Consider the following 13,307-nt stretch of genomic DNA (forward strand, 5'->3'; position numbering starts at 1 on the left):
CTGCCCGTGTATATCGCCGCGACCCGCTGCGATTTTCCATCGCTAGTCGCCGCGGACACTTTATCTATAATAGATCGCGGGGTCTTACAAAATCATCGCGATTTATCACAGTCTTCAGTAATGATTCAGTGTGAAAAATCATCACGATTTTCCACTCAGGGTAAATATTTGTGCGGGTGGTAAAGCGGAAAAAGCAAAATCCGCGAGCCAGGGATGGTATCCTTAACTTTTTGCCAGATATACTTTTTGCCATTCCTCACCACAAAATTTTTTGGCGGGGGATACCAATTCATTGAATTTGCTTGTTTTTTTAAGATACAGCCTTGAAATTTGGATGATGTACACAATTTTGCACACCGATATTAAAATTGACTTTCATTGACCATGAATGTGACCTACTGACTTTCTTAATATTTTAGCATCAGTTTGACATTTGAGACATGTAGCTCATATTACTCAGGTGAGTGATCCAGGGTCATCATTACCCTGTTGTGAAGATATAGCCTTGAAATCTTGATGACATATACCATTTTGCACACCGATCTTAAAACTGACTTTCAGTGACCATGAATGTGACCTACTGACCTACATTATTAATATTTTAGCATCAGTTTGACATTTGAAACATGTTCACACAACTGTGAAAAGATTTCAATGCTAACTTACATTTGACTTTCTTACCTGATCTCTTTCACTTGTCCATGTTGCTCTTATTATGTAGGTGAGTGATCCAGGGTCATCATGACCCTCTTGTTTTAATTACTGTAACTTGGATTAATCAGAAGTTTATTTATTTCAGCATCTGTAAAGAATTGTAAGAAGTTGATGAGTTTAGTTGCCATGGAGAACAACTTGTCAGAACTTCCTGAAGAGTTTGCACAGCTGCAGAGTATTCAAACCTTGGAAATTGGGAATAATTGTTTCTCTACAGTTCCCAGTGTTGTGACAAAGATGACAGGGCTTACTCGACTTAGCTTTCCCTACATGATGTTTACAGGTAAAAGTGTTAGCTAACTTACCATGCAGTTAGGCTCCTTACACTTTGACTTTCATTTTTAGCTCAACTATTCAAAGAATAGTCTAGCTATTCTACTCACCCTGGCGTTGGCGTCAGCATTGGCGTCACACCTTGGTTAAAGTTTTAAATGTAAGTATGTATGGCTATCATAAAGGCATATAGATTTGAAACTTACTTTTTCTTTTTCTAGGTCAGTAACCTACTTGGTCAAGTCCCATAACTTTGTCTTGTACTTTGGCCAAATAATGCCCCCTTTTGGACTCAGAAAACCCTGGTTAAAGTTTTACATGCAAGTTACTATCTCAAAAACTAATGCAGATATTGAATTGAAACTTCATGTGTCTTTGGGGTCATAAAATTAGGTAATAACATCAAGAGCCATTACTCTGATGGGCATTTTGGCCAAACTATACACGCTTTTGGACATGAAAATTCTGGTTAAAGGTTTGCTAATGCAAGTACACATGGCTATCATTTAAAGGCATATAGCTTTGAAACTTATTTTTCTTTTTCTAGGTCAATTACCAACCTCACTGGGACAAGTCCCATAATTCTGACTAATGTATTTTTGCCAAATAATGCCCTCTTTTGGACTTTGAAAATCCTGGTTAAAATTTTACATGCAAGTTACAGTCTCAAAAACCAATGCAGATATTGAATTGAAACTTCAAATGTGTCTTCAGGGTCATAAAACTAGGTGATAGCATCAAGAACAATCTGACACGCATTTTGGCCAAATTATGCCCTCTTTTGGACTTAGAACTAATGCAGATACTGGATTGAAGCTCTATAGATATTCTAACAATAAGGGTAATATTCCTGCTTCTGGGACAACAATTTGAATAGCAGAGCATCTGCTGTCTTACGGACAACTCTTAAAGAGTACTTTAACAAGAATGTAACTGTTTGGATATGTTAACCCTTACACTGCTAAATTTCTGTATTGAACTTGTTCATCTTTCAATGTGGACAGTACCATTTACTGTTGAAAGGGGTGCTTACCAAAACGATACTGAATGAAAGGCCAACAGTGCAGACCATTCACAAAGGCAAAATCAATTGTGTCCAGCATGATAAGGGTTAACAGGGCTACCACAATATATTGAATGTAGGTCCAGAAATAATTTTTTTTTTAATTTTAGGGACTTTCATTACTTTTTACTTTCAACAATACCGCAGTGTAAACATATTACAGTCTATAGTTTGAATACTCTGCTACTCTGTAGCAGGGCTTCGGAAATTTGCCGGTTTGTCGGTTTTGGACCGATTTTTGACTTTTCAGACCGATTCGTGAAGTGAAAAAACGAAAAAAATCGGTCCCGTAAAAATGGAGAAAAGTATAAATTTCGGTCTGATATCTCAATACACGATCACCTGCCAAGTAGGAAATTGTTGGTCGCACCTTCAGATAATCAGTAAACGTGTCAATCGGTCTGACTGTCACTTTGATAATCGGTCCGTAATTAGCGCGTGACGCAATCAGTGCTCGCGCGGCACATCCTTTAATGTAGCAGACAGCCGACTGCGGTGTATTAAACATTTTTGACTGGTTTCCTAACGTTTATGACTGGATCCAAATCATTTCGACGGGGATCCACTTCTTTTATTTAGAATCCGACAGATGGTTTATTTCAAAAGGCTATGTTTGATCACGGTAACAACAAATGATCGCTGCATTTAATCAAAGAGCTATAATTGTACATTATAGGTCTTTGATTTAATGAGACATCACACGGAAAACCGATAAAAATAATTTTTATAATTACTTGATTTGAAAAAATTACATGGTTCATTTGTTGGGGCTCCAGTTGAAACAAATGCAGAAAATCGTCTTTGCAACCCGACTGTACAAAAAAGAAAAAAATGGACGGGCAACCACGAATGATAAAGAAAACCGGAGTGGCACTGTTTATCAAATTGGTCTTTTAAAAAACGTTTCAAAATGAAATTTTGTTTACATCAGAAGAGAACATATAACTTTATAAAATTTAGTTGCTTATTGAAGTACAACGTAAGTGAAATGAAATATCCTTGGCCAACCCGCGTGACGTTTTGGTACTATACATGCGGGGAATTCGACCTCAGCGTTCAAATAACGTACACATTCGGTCTGCGGCAGAGTATTCTTTAAATACTGAGGCTGTTTAGCAGAGAATATGTGTCGTGTAACTCACTTTGACGCATTGTATTTTATAGAATTCCGTCAAAGAATGAGGAAACATCACAAAGTATCTGCCGTGTATACGGTATCGAAGTCACGTGCGTTGGCTTTTAGACTAGTTACGCACACGGTGTCAATGCCTCGTATTATCTCGGAAAAACATCGAAATTTAAACAAATTAACGATCACACATAGCACTGAATAACTGTCTTCATTGTATGGTAACGCGCGGTGACTGGTAACTCAGTTTTAATGCATGACATGCTTATTTCTTTACCCTACCACGTTTTACAAAATATGTAATATTGGGAATGCGGTGGGTGGGGTAGCGCCGATGTCAGGATTTTCGTTTCGGACCGATTGAGTTATCAAAATTTCCGGAACCCTGCTCTGTAGACATACTACAGCCAACAATTTGAATATCCTCTATAAGACACCATAGTGTAGATATGTTACAGTCAACATTCTGAAAAACTATACTGTACCTCGGGGTAGACCTACTTCAGTCTACATTTTGAATAATCTGTACTTCAGTGTAAACAAGTTGCCGTCAGCTCTTTGAATACACTGTAGACATACTACAGTCTACATTTTGAATGTACTTCACCTCAGTGTAGACCTATTACAGTCTACATTTTGAATATACTGTACCATAGTGTAGACTGATTACAGTCTACATTTTGAATATACTGTACCATAGTGTAGACCGATTACAGTCTACATTTTGAATATACTGTACCATAGTGCAGACATGTTACAGTCTACATTTTGAATATACTGTACCATAGTGTAGACATGTTTTTGAATATACTGTACCATAGTGTAGACATGTTTTTGAATATACTGTACCATAGTGTAGACCTATTACAGTCTACATTTTAAATATACAGTCTACATTATACTGTACCATAGCGTAGACATGTAACAGTCTACATTTTGAATATACCATACCACAGTGTAGACCTATTACAGTCTCCATTTTGGATATAGTACTATTACTCATGAATTAGACCTATTTACAGTTCTTTGATACAGATTTTGAATATACTGTACCATAGTAGCAGGCTCATGTTACTACAGTGTCTTTCATTTTTTGAATATTACTATTTCATGAATGATGAGACAGTACGTTTTTTGAATATACTGTAGAGCCATATGTAGACCTATTACTGTCTACATTTTGAATATACTGTACCATAGTGTAAACCTATTACAGTCTCCATTTTGAATATACTGTACCATAGTGTAGACCTATTACAGTCTGCATTTTGAATATACTGTACCATAGTGCAGGCATGTTACAGTCTACATTTTGAATATACTATTTCATAGTGTAGACATGTTTTTGAATATACTGTACCATAATGTAGACCTATTACTGTCTACATTTTGAATATACTGTACCATAGTGTAGACCTATTACAGTCTACATTTTGAATATACTGTACCATAGTGTAGACATGTTACAGTCTCCATTTTGCGTATACTGTATCATAGTGTAGACATGTTACAGTTTACATTTTGAATATACTTTACCATAGTGTAGACCTATTAAAGTCTACATTTTGAATATACTGTACCATAGTGTAGACATGTTACAGTCTCCATTTTGAGTAAACTGTACCATAGTGTAGACCTATTACAGTCTACATTTTGAATATACTGTACCATAGTGTAGACATGTTACAGTCTTCATTTTGAATATACTGTTTCATAGTGTAGACATGTTTTTAAATATACTGTACCATAGTGTAGACCTATTACTGTCTACATTTTGAATATACTGTACCATAGTGTAGACATGTTACAGTGTACATTTTGAATATACTGTACCATAGTGTAGACATGTTTTTGAATATACTGTACCATAGTGTATACCTATTACAGTCTACATTTTGAATATACTGTACCATAGAATAGACCTATTACAGTCTGCATTTTGATTATACTGTATCATAGTGTAGACCTGTTACAGCCTACATTTTGAATATACTGTACCATAGTGTAGACATGTTGCAGTCTATGTTTTGAATATACTGTACCATAGTGTAGATATGTTTTTGAATAATTACTGTACCATAATGTAGACCAATTATTGTCTGCATTTTTAATATACTGTACCATAGTGTAGACCTATTACAGTCTGCATTTTGAATATACTGTACCATTGTGCAGACATGTTACAGTCTACATTTTGAATATACTGTATGGTACCATAGTGTAGACCTATTACAGTCTACATTTTGAATATACTGTACCATAGTGTAGACCTATTACAGTCTACATTTTGAATATACTGTATCATGGTGTAGACATGTTACAGTCAACATTTTGAATATACTGTACCATAGTGTAGCATATTACAGTCTACATTTTAAATATTTTCATAGTGTAGACTATTGTCTTTTGAATGTACTTTTTCCATATTGTAACCTGTTACAGTCTACATTTTGAATATACTGTACAAGTGTAGACTATTACAGTCACATTTTGAATACACTTACCATAGTGTAGACCTATTACATTCTACATTTTGAATATGCTGTACCATAGTATAGACCTGTTACAGTCTGCATTTTGAATATGCTGTACCATAGTGTAGACATTCGTTTTTGAATATGCTGTACCATATGTAGTACCTGTTACTGTCTACATTTTGAATATACTGTACATAGTGTAGACTGTTACAGTCTACATTTTGAATATACTGTACCATAGTGTAGACATGTTACAGTCCATTTGAATATACTGTACATAGTGTAGACATGTTACAGTTTAATTTTGAAATATACTGTACCATAGTGTAGACCTATTACAGTCTACATTTTGAATATACTGTACCATAGTGTAGACATTTACAGTCTCCATTTTATAAATACTTACCATAGTGTAGACCTTTACAGTCAACATTTTGAATAACTGTTCCATAGTGTAGACATGTTACAGTCTCATTTTGAATTACTGTTCATAGTGTAGACATATTTTTATAATATACTGTACCATAGTGTAGACCTATTACGTCTACATTTTGAATATACTGTTTCATAGTGTAGACATGTTACAGTCTCATTTTGAATATACTGTACCATAGTGTAGCATGTGTTTTTGAATATACTGTACATAGTGTAACCTATTACAGTCTACATTTTGAATATACTGTACCATAGTTAGACCTATTACAGTCTCATTTTGATTATACTGTTTCATAGTGTAGACCTGTTACAGCTCCATTTTGAAATACTGTACCATAGTGCTAGACATGTTGCAGTCTAATTTTGAATATACTGTTCATAGTGTAGATATTGTTTTTGAATAATTACTGCACCATCATGTAGACCTATTATGTCGCATTTTAATTACTGTTCCATATTGTAGAACATTACAGTCTCATTTGAATGTACTGTACCATGTGCAGACTTTACAGTCAACATTTTGATATACTGTTGGGACCATTGTGTAGACTTTACAGTCAACACTTTGAATATACTGTACCATAGTGTAGACTGTTACAGTCAACATTTGAATATACTGTACATGGTGTAGACATGTTACAGTCAACACTTTGAATATACTGTACCATAGTGTAGACATATAACAGTCTACATTTTAAATATCTCTACAACCCACTGTAACCTATTACAGTAAATTCGGAATTTTAAACCCGATTTTCCATATTTTACAACTCAGGTTTACAGTCGTACATTTGAATACTTCTGATAAGTGTAAATATGTACAGGTACATTTGTGGTTTACATTCCTAACCATATTGGAGGACCTAGATTCATTTTCTACCTTGTTTGACTTGCTGTTGTCCCGTCTGTCATTAGACTTTGTGTTGCATTTTGAAATCTGATTACCAAGTGTAGACCTATACAGTTAATTTTGATTATGCTGTACCAGAGTGTGACCTGTTACAGTCTACATTTTGAATATATTGTTACATAGTGTAGACATGTTACAGTCTACATTTTGAATATACTGTACCATAGTGTAGACATGTTACAGTCGACATTTGAATATACTGTACCATAGTGTAGACATGTTACAGTCTTTATTTTAAATATACTGTACCTCAGTGTAGACATATTACAGTCTACATTTTGAATATACTGTACCATAGTGTAGACATATTACAGTCTACATTTTAAATATACTCTACCTCAGTGTAGACCTTTTACAGTCAACATTTTGAATGAACTGTTCCATATTGTAGACATGTTACAGTCTACATTTTGAATGTACTGTACCATATTGTAGACATATTACAGTCTTCATTTTGAATATACTGTACCATAGTGTAGACCTATTACAGTCTACATTTTGAATATACTGTTTCATAGTGTAGACCTATTACAGTCTCCATTTTGAATATACTGTACCATAGTGCAGGCATGTTACAGTCTACATTTTGAATATACTGTATCATGGTGTAGACCTATTACAGTCTACATTTTGAATATACTGTACCATAGTGTAGACCTATTACAGTCTATATTTTGAATATACTGTTTCATAGTGTAGACCTATTACAGTCTCCATTTTGAAAATACTGTACCATAGTGCAAGCATGTTACAGTCTACATTTTGAATATACTGTTTCATAGTGTAGACCTATTACAGTCTACATTTTGAATATACTGCACCTCAGTGTAGACCTATTACAGTCAACATTTTGAATGTACTGTTCCATATTGTAGACACATTACAGACTACATTCTGAATGTACTGTATCTCAGAGTAGACCTATTACAGTCAACATTTTGCATATACTGTACCATTGTGTAGACATGTTACAGTCAACACTTTGAATATACTGTACCATAGTGTAGACATGTTACAGTCAACACTTTGAATATACTGTACCATAGTGTAGACATGTTACAGTCAACACTTTGAATATACTGTACCATAGTGTAGACATATAACACAGTCAACATTTTGAATATACTCTAGACAACACCACACTGTGAACTATGACATGGTAATTGTATTTTCCAGAGATGCCTGAAGATATCGGAAACCTTGTAAACCTGAAATATCTGCATGCCCAGGGTAACTGTTTCACCAAACTCCCCAAGAGTTTCACCAAGCTTGTCAATCTGGAGGAACTTCTGCTAAGTAAGTAAATATGTAAATTGGTTTATTTGTAGGGTTTTACATGTGGTCCCAAACATATTGGGGGAGGGGGGCATATAGATTTGCACTTGTCCATACCTGTGAGTTTGTCTCTGTCTGTTTGTCTGTCTGTCCATTGGAATTTGTGTTGTTCATATTTTAGCAAACCTTATATGATTATTATTCAGCAAGTGAGGTTTCTGCTTGGAGTTTTGTTTGGTATTTCACTCAGCCAGACCAGAGTTGTGACCATTGACTTAGTCAGAAATATGAATAATAGAAACTAAAAGTTTGTGTTACATGTATCTCAATAAGTAATTGACTCAAGGTAATGAAAAATAGAAGTGTTAATCAGCATGCACAGTTGTATACATGGGGTTTTGTTTTGTGATTTTTCTCTGTCAGACTAGAATTATAGCCTTTGACCTAGTCAGAAATATACATGAAGGGTATAAAAGTGTGTGGCATATATCTCCACAGTACATGAACGCTGGAGTCATTAAACCTTGCAGGAATATTATTTTGCTAGTCAAGCTTTATGCCTGTCTGCCCAAAGTTATGGTCCTTGACTTTTTAAAAAATATGCTTAAAGGACCAAAATATATGTGCTGCATGTATCTCAAATACCGTACTTTGGGTTGTTTTCGTGTCGTCAAATTTTCGCCCTTTTAGCCCAAAATGTAGTGGTTTTATTTTGGCATGTGTATTTTTCGCCATCTTACATAGGTGGCGAAAATTTGCCTGAAAATTTCATCAAAGTCCAACAACATTACCTTTTTGAAGAGTATCCAAGGGAGGTTACTTTTCTGCAATTATCCAACTACACAAACTGCGTACATGTGACTTTATTATATCTGGTATATACATACTGAAATTTATTGCGAATTGTATTAAAATATAAAAGCAATAAAATTCGTTAAAATGTTCACGAATATCTGGGGATAAAATGTTGTACTTCCTACGTTTGCAGCCGGGTGTTTCACTGTATATTTCTCGTAATTCCACATTACACAACTCGTGTAAATTACAGTCCTCTGACTGCTTTTTTCTACTGGCAGAAGAACTTCTTTTTCTTGAAAATATTTGAGAATAGACATGTTTGTTTTCACACTGTGACAACCATGTACAGTAAGTGTACTAATTCTAACTGCTGATTATCAACTACATATATTCAATAGATTTAATAAAACTTGGTCAAGGTTAGAAAATCTCGGGTTTCACGTTTTTGTAACAATATAGGTAACACAAAAGCAATTATAATTTCACACCCGAATCTGAAGTGTTTGAGTCATGAATCATCTTTAGAATCCAATAAGAACTGTTAGATTTACTGACAGCCTTTATATAACATAATTTTTACATAAAGCAATGAAAATAATATTGAATTTAAGGGAAGTGGTAGTTTAGATGACAAAATGAAAATCCTTCAACTTGGAGTCTTGGGTTTGAGAACCACTGAGGTATTAATAGCACCTCCTCATACCTCCCTGTACTTGTTTTTAGCTCACCTGTCACAAAGTGACAAGGTGAGCTTTTGTGATCGCGCGGTGTCCGTGCGTCCGTCCGTGCATCCGTCCGTGCGTGCTTGCGTGCGTGTGTCTGTCCGTAAACTTTTGCTTGTGACCACTCTAGAGGTCACATTTTTCATGGGATCTTTATGAAAGTTGGTCAGAATGTTCATCTTGATGATATCTAGGTCAAGTTTGAAACTGGGTCACGTGCCTTCAAAAACTAGGTCAGTAGGTCAAAAAATAGAAAAACCTTGTGACCTCTCTAGAGGCCATATATTTCACAAGATCTTCATGAAACTTGGTCAGAATGTTCAACTTGATGATATCTAGGTCAAGATCGAAACTGGGTCACGTACCGTCAAAAACTAGGTCAGTTGGTCTAAAAATAGAAAAACCTTGTGACCTCTCTAGAGGCTATATATTTCACAAGATCTTCATGAAAATTGGTCAGAACGTTTACCTTGATAATATCTAGGTCAAGTTCGAAACTGGGTCATGTGCCCTTAAAAACTAGGTCAGTAGGTCAAATAATGGAAAAACCTTGTGACCTCTCTAGAGGCCATATTTTTCATGGGATCTGTATGAAATTTGGTCTGAATGTTCATCTTGATGATATCTAGGTCAAGTTCGAAACTGGGTCATGTGCGGTAAAAAAACTAGTTTCAGTAGGTCTAAAATAGAAAAACTTGTGACTCTCTAGAGGCATATTTTCATGATATCTTCATGAAAATGTGTCAGAATGTTCACCTTGATGATATCTAGGTCAAGATTCGAAATGGGTCACATTGCTTCAAAAACTAGGCAGTAGGTCTAAAAAGTAAAAACCTTGTGACCTCTCTAGAGCTATATTCACAGATCTTCATGAAACTATGTCAAATGATTCAACTTGATGAAACTAGGTCAAGATCGAAACTGGGTCACGTATCGTCAAAATAGTCAGTTGGTTAAAAATAGAAAAACTTGTGACCTCTCTAGAGGCTTATATTCACAGATCTTCCCATAAAATGTTGGTCAGAACGCTTTATTGAAATAATCTTTAGGTCAAGTTTGAAACTGGGTATGTGCCTCATAAAATAGGTCAGTAGATGCAAATAATGAAAAAACCTTGTGACCTCTCTAGAGACCATATATATTTCATGGATCTGTATTGAAATTTGTTCTGAATGTTCATCGTTGATTTATCTAGGTCAAGTCGAAACTGGGTCATGTGCCGGTAAAACTTGGTCGTAGGTCTACCATAGAAAGCTTGTGACCTCTCTAGAGGCCATATGTTTCATGAGATCTTCATGAAAATTGGTCAGAATGTTCACCTTGATGATATCTAGGTCAAGATCGAAAGTGGGTCACATGCGGTCAAAAACTAGGTCAGTAGGTCAAATAATAGAAAAACCTTGTGACCTCTCTAGAGGCCATATTTTTCATTGGATCTGTATGAAAATTGGTCTGAATGTTCATCTTGATGATTTCTAGGTCAAGTTTGAAACTGGGTCACGTGCCTTCAAAAACTAGGTCAGTAGGTCAAATAATAGAAAAACCTTGTGACCTCTCTAAAGGCCATATTCTTCATGGGATCTGTATGAAAATTGGTCGAATGTTTCCATCTGATGATATTAGGTAAGTTCGAAACGGGTCATGTGCGGTTAAAAACTAGGTCATTAGGTCTAAATAATAGAAAAACCTTGTGACCTCTCTAGAGACCATATTGTGAATGGATCTCATAAAATTGGTCTGAATGTTCACTTGATGATATCTAGGTCAAGTTTGAAACTGGGTCACCTGCCCTAAAAAACTAGGTCAGTAGGTCAAATAATAAAAAAATCTTGTGACCTCTCTAGAGGCCATATATTTCATGAGATCTTCATGAAAATTGGTCAGAATGTTCACCTTGATGATATCTAGGTCAAGATCGAAAGTGGGTCACATGCGGTCAAAAACTAGGTCAGTAGGTCAAATAATAGAAAAACCTTGTGACCTCTAGAGGCCATATTTTTCATGGGATCTGTATGAAAATTGGTCTGAATGTTCATCTTGATGATATCTAGGTCAAGTTTGAAACTTGGTCAACTGCGATCAAAAACTAGGTCAGTAGGTCTAAAATTATTAAAATCTTTTGACCTCTCTAGAGACCATATTTTTCAATGGATCTTCATGAAAATTGTTCAGAATTTTTATCTTGATAATATCTAGGTCAAGTTCAAAACTGGGTCACATGAGCTCAAAAACTAGGTCACTATGTCAAATAATAGAAAAAACGACGTCATACTCAAAACTGGGTCATGTGGGAAGAGGTGAGCGATTCAGGACCATCATGGTCCTCTTGTTCTAGGAATACTTTAGAGTGTTTCTGCACCATGAAGCTAAAGTGAATTATTATGAACCTGAACCTAGAGTTGAACTTTCATCTTTGGGATTTGTATTGCTATAAAGTTTTCTCTCTGATGCCAAAGAAACTTATACACTGTGCTGGCCATTTTGCTTAGTTCATTAGGGATAATGTGAAAGCAGTGAATGAGTTCTTTGTGAGGACTTAAGAATAATTCATAGACAAAATAGTGTTTATTTGATTATGTCTTCCATACAGCTGTGTGATGGGAGACATATTGATTAACTCCTGTCTCTTTGTCTGTGTGTGTATGTCCATCCGTCTGTCACAAATCTTGTCCGCACTCTTAAGTTGAATATTTCTCATCCGACCTTCACCAAACTTGAACAAAGTTTGTTTGTCAATAATCCTTGGCCAAGTTCGATAACTAACCAAATCGGCCCAGGCACTTAGAAATTATGGCCGTTGAATTACCGAATATCACTCAGGTCTTGGTGCATAAATTACTGATATACTACTATTTAGATGGTGCATAAATGACTCATATACTACTATTCAGATGATTAGGCAGATGTGGGAGACGAGCGCTTTTCTCAAAACCAGCTCTAGTTGTGCATTGTTTAAGATGTGCCACACCTTGTTTACAACATGTTTATTTTGGCAGCCGGAGTACAGTGGGCAAAGCTAAGCTCATCCCAAGAGCATATGTCATTCATGGAGTTCCAGCATTACCTACAGAAGAAGGTGGAAAGATGGCTGAAAGCTAATGGCAAGGTAACTAATACAGTAAAAATCTATTTACAGTCATTTGAATAAGACCTTGATTGTGAGTAAACACATTCCCATTTTACTTGACAGAGTCTATAAATATTGGAAATAATACCAGAATAAATCAGAGTTCTATTTTTGAAAAAAAAGTAATAAAAGACATATAAAGTAGTGCTCATGTTGCAAAGAGTTTGCACATATGGGTGGATCTAGGATTTAAAGCTACAGGGGTACACTAGAGAAAAGCTGTCTTGATGTACAGCTATATAGGCATAGATTTATACATGGGGTGCTTCACACCTCAAGTAAATGTAATATAAGTTTGCTTAGTCATTCATTGTCAGCATATAAGGTGTGATTATACAGTGACAGGAAGTGGGGGCACCAGTGTACTATGGACACACATCTAGT

At 35.5% G+C, this 13,307-nt stretch overlaps 1 protein-coding gene across 1 annotated transcript in view; it reads left to right on the forward strand.

The window, feature by feature from the left end:
* Positions 1–13,307, forward strand: part of LOC123565346 (uncharacterized) — a 178,092-nt gene that overhangs the window by 88,600 nt on the left and 76,185 nt on the right. Inside the window, exons 31-33 of the mRNA XM_053549150.1 lie at positions 800–997; positions 8,178–8,297; positions 12,793–12,902. Of these exons, the coding sequence (XP_053405125.1) occupies positions 800–997; positions 8,178–8,297; positions 12,793–12,902 (428 nt within the window). The remainder of the gene's footprint in view (positions 1–799; positions 998–8,177; positions 8,298–12,792; positions 12,903–13,307) is intronic.

Source organism: Mercenaria mercenaria, chromosome 8 (genome assembly GCF_021730395.1).
Source record: "Mercenaria mercenaria strain notata chromosome 8, MADL_Memer_1, whole genome shotgun sequence".
In the NCBI taxonomy this organism is placed as follows: Eukaryota; Metazoa; Mollusca; class Bivalvia; order Venerida; family Veneridae; genus Mercenaria; species Mercenaria mercenaria.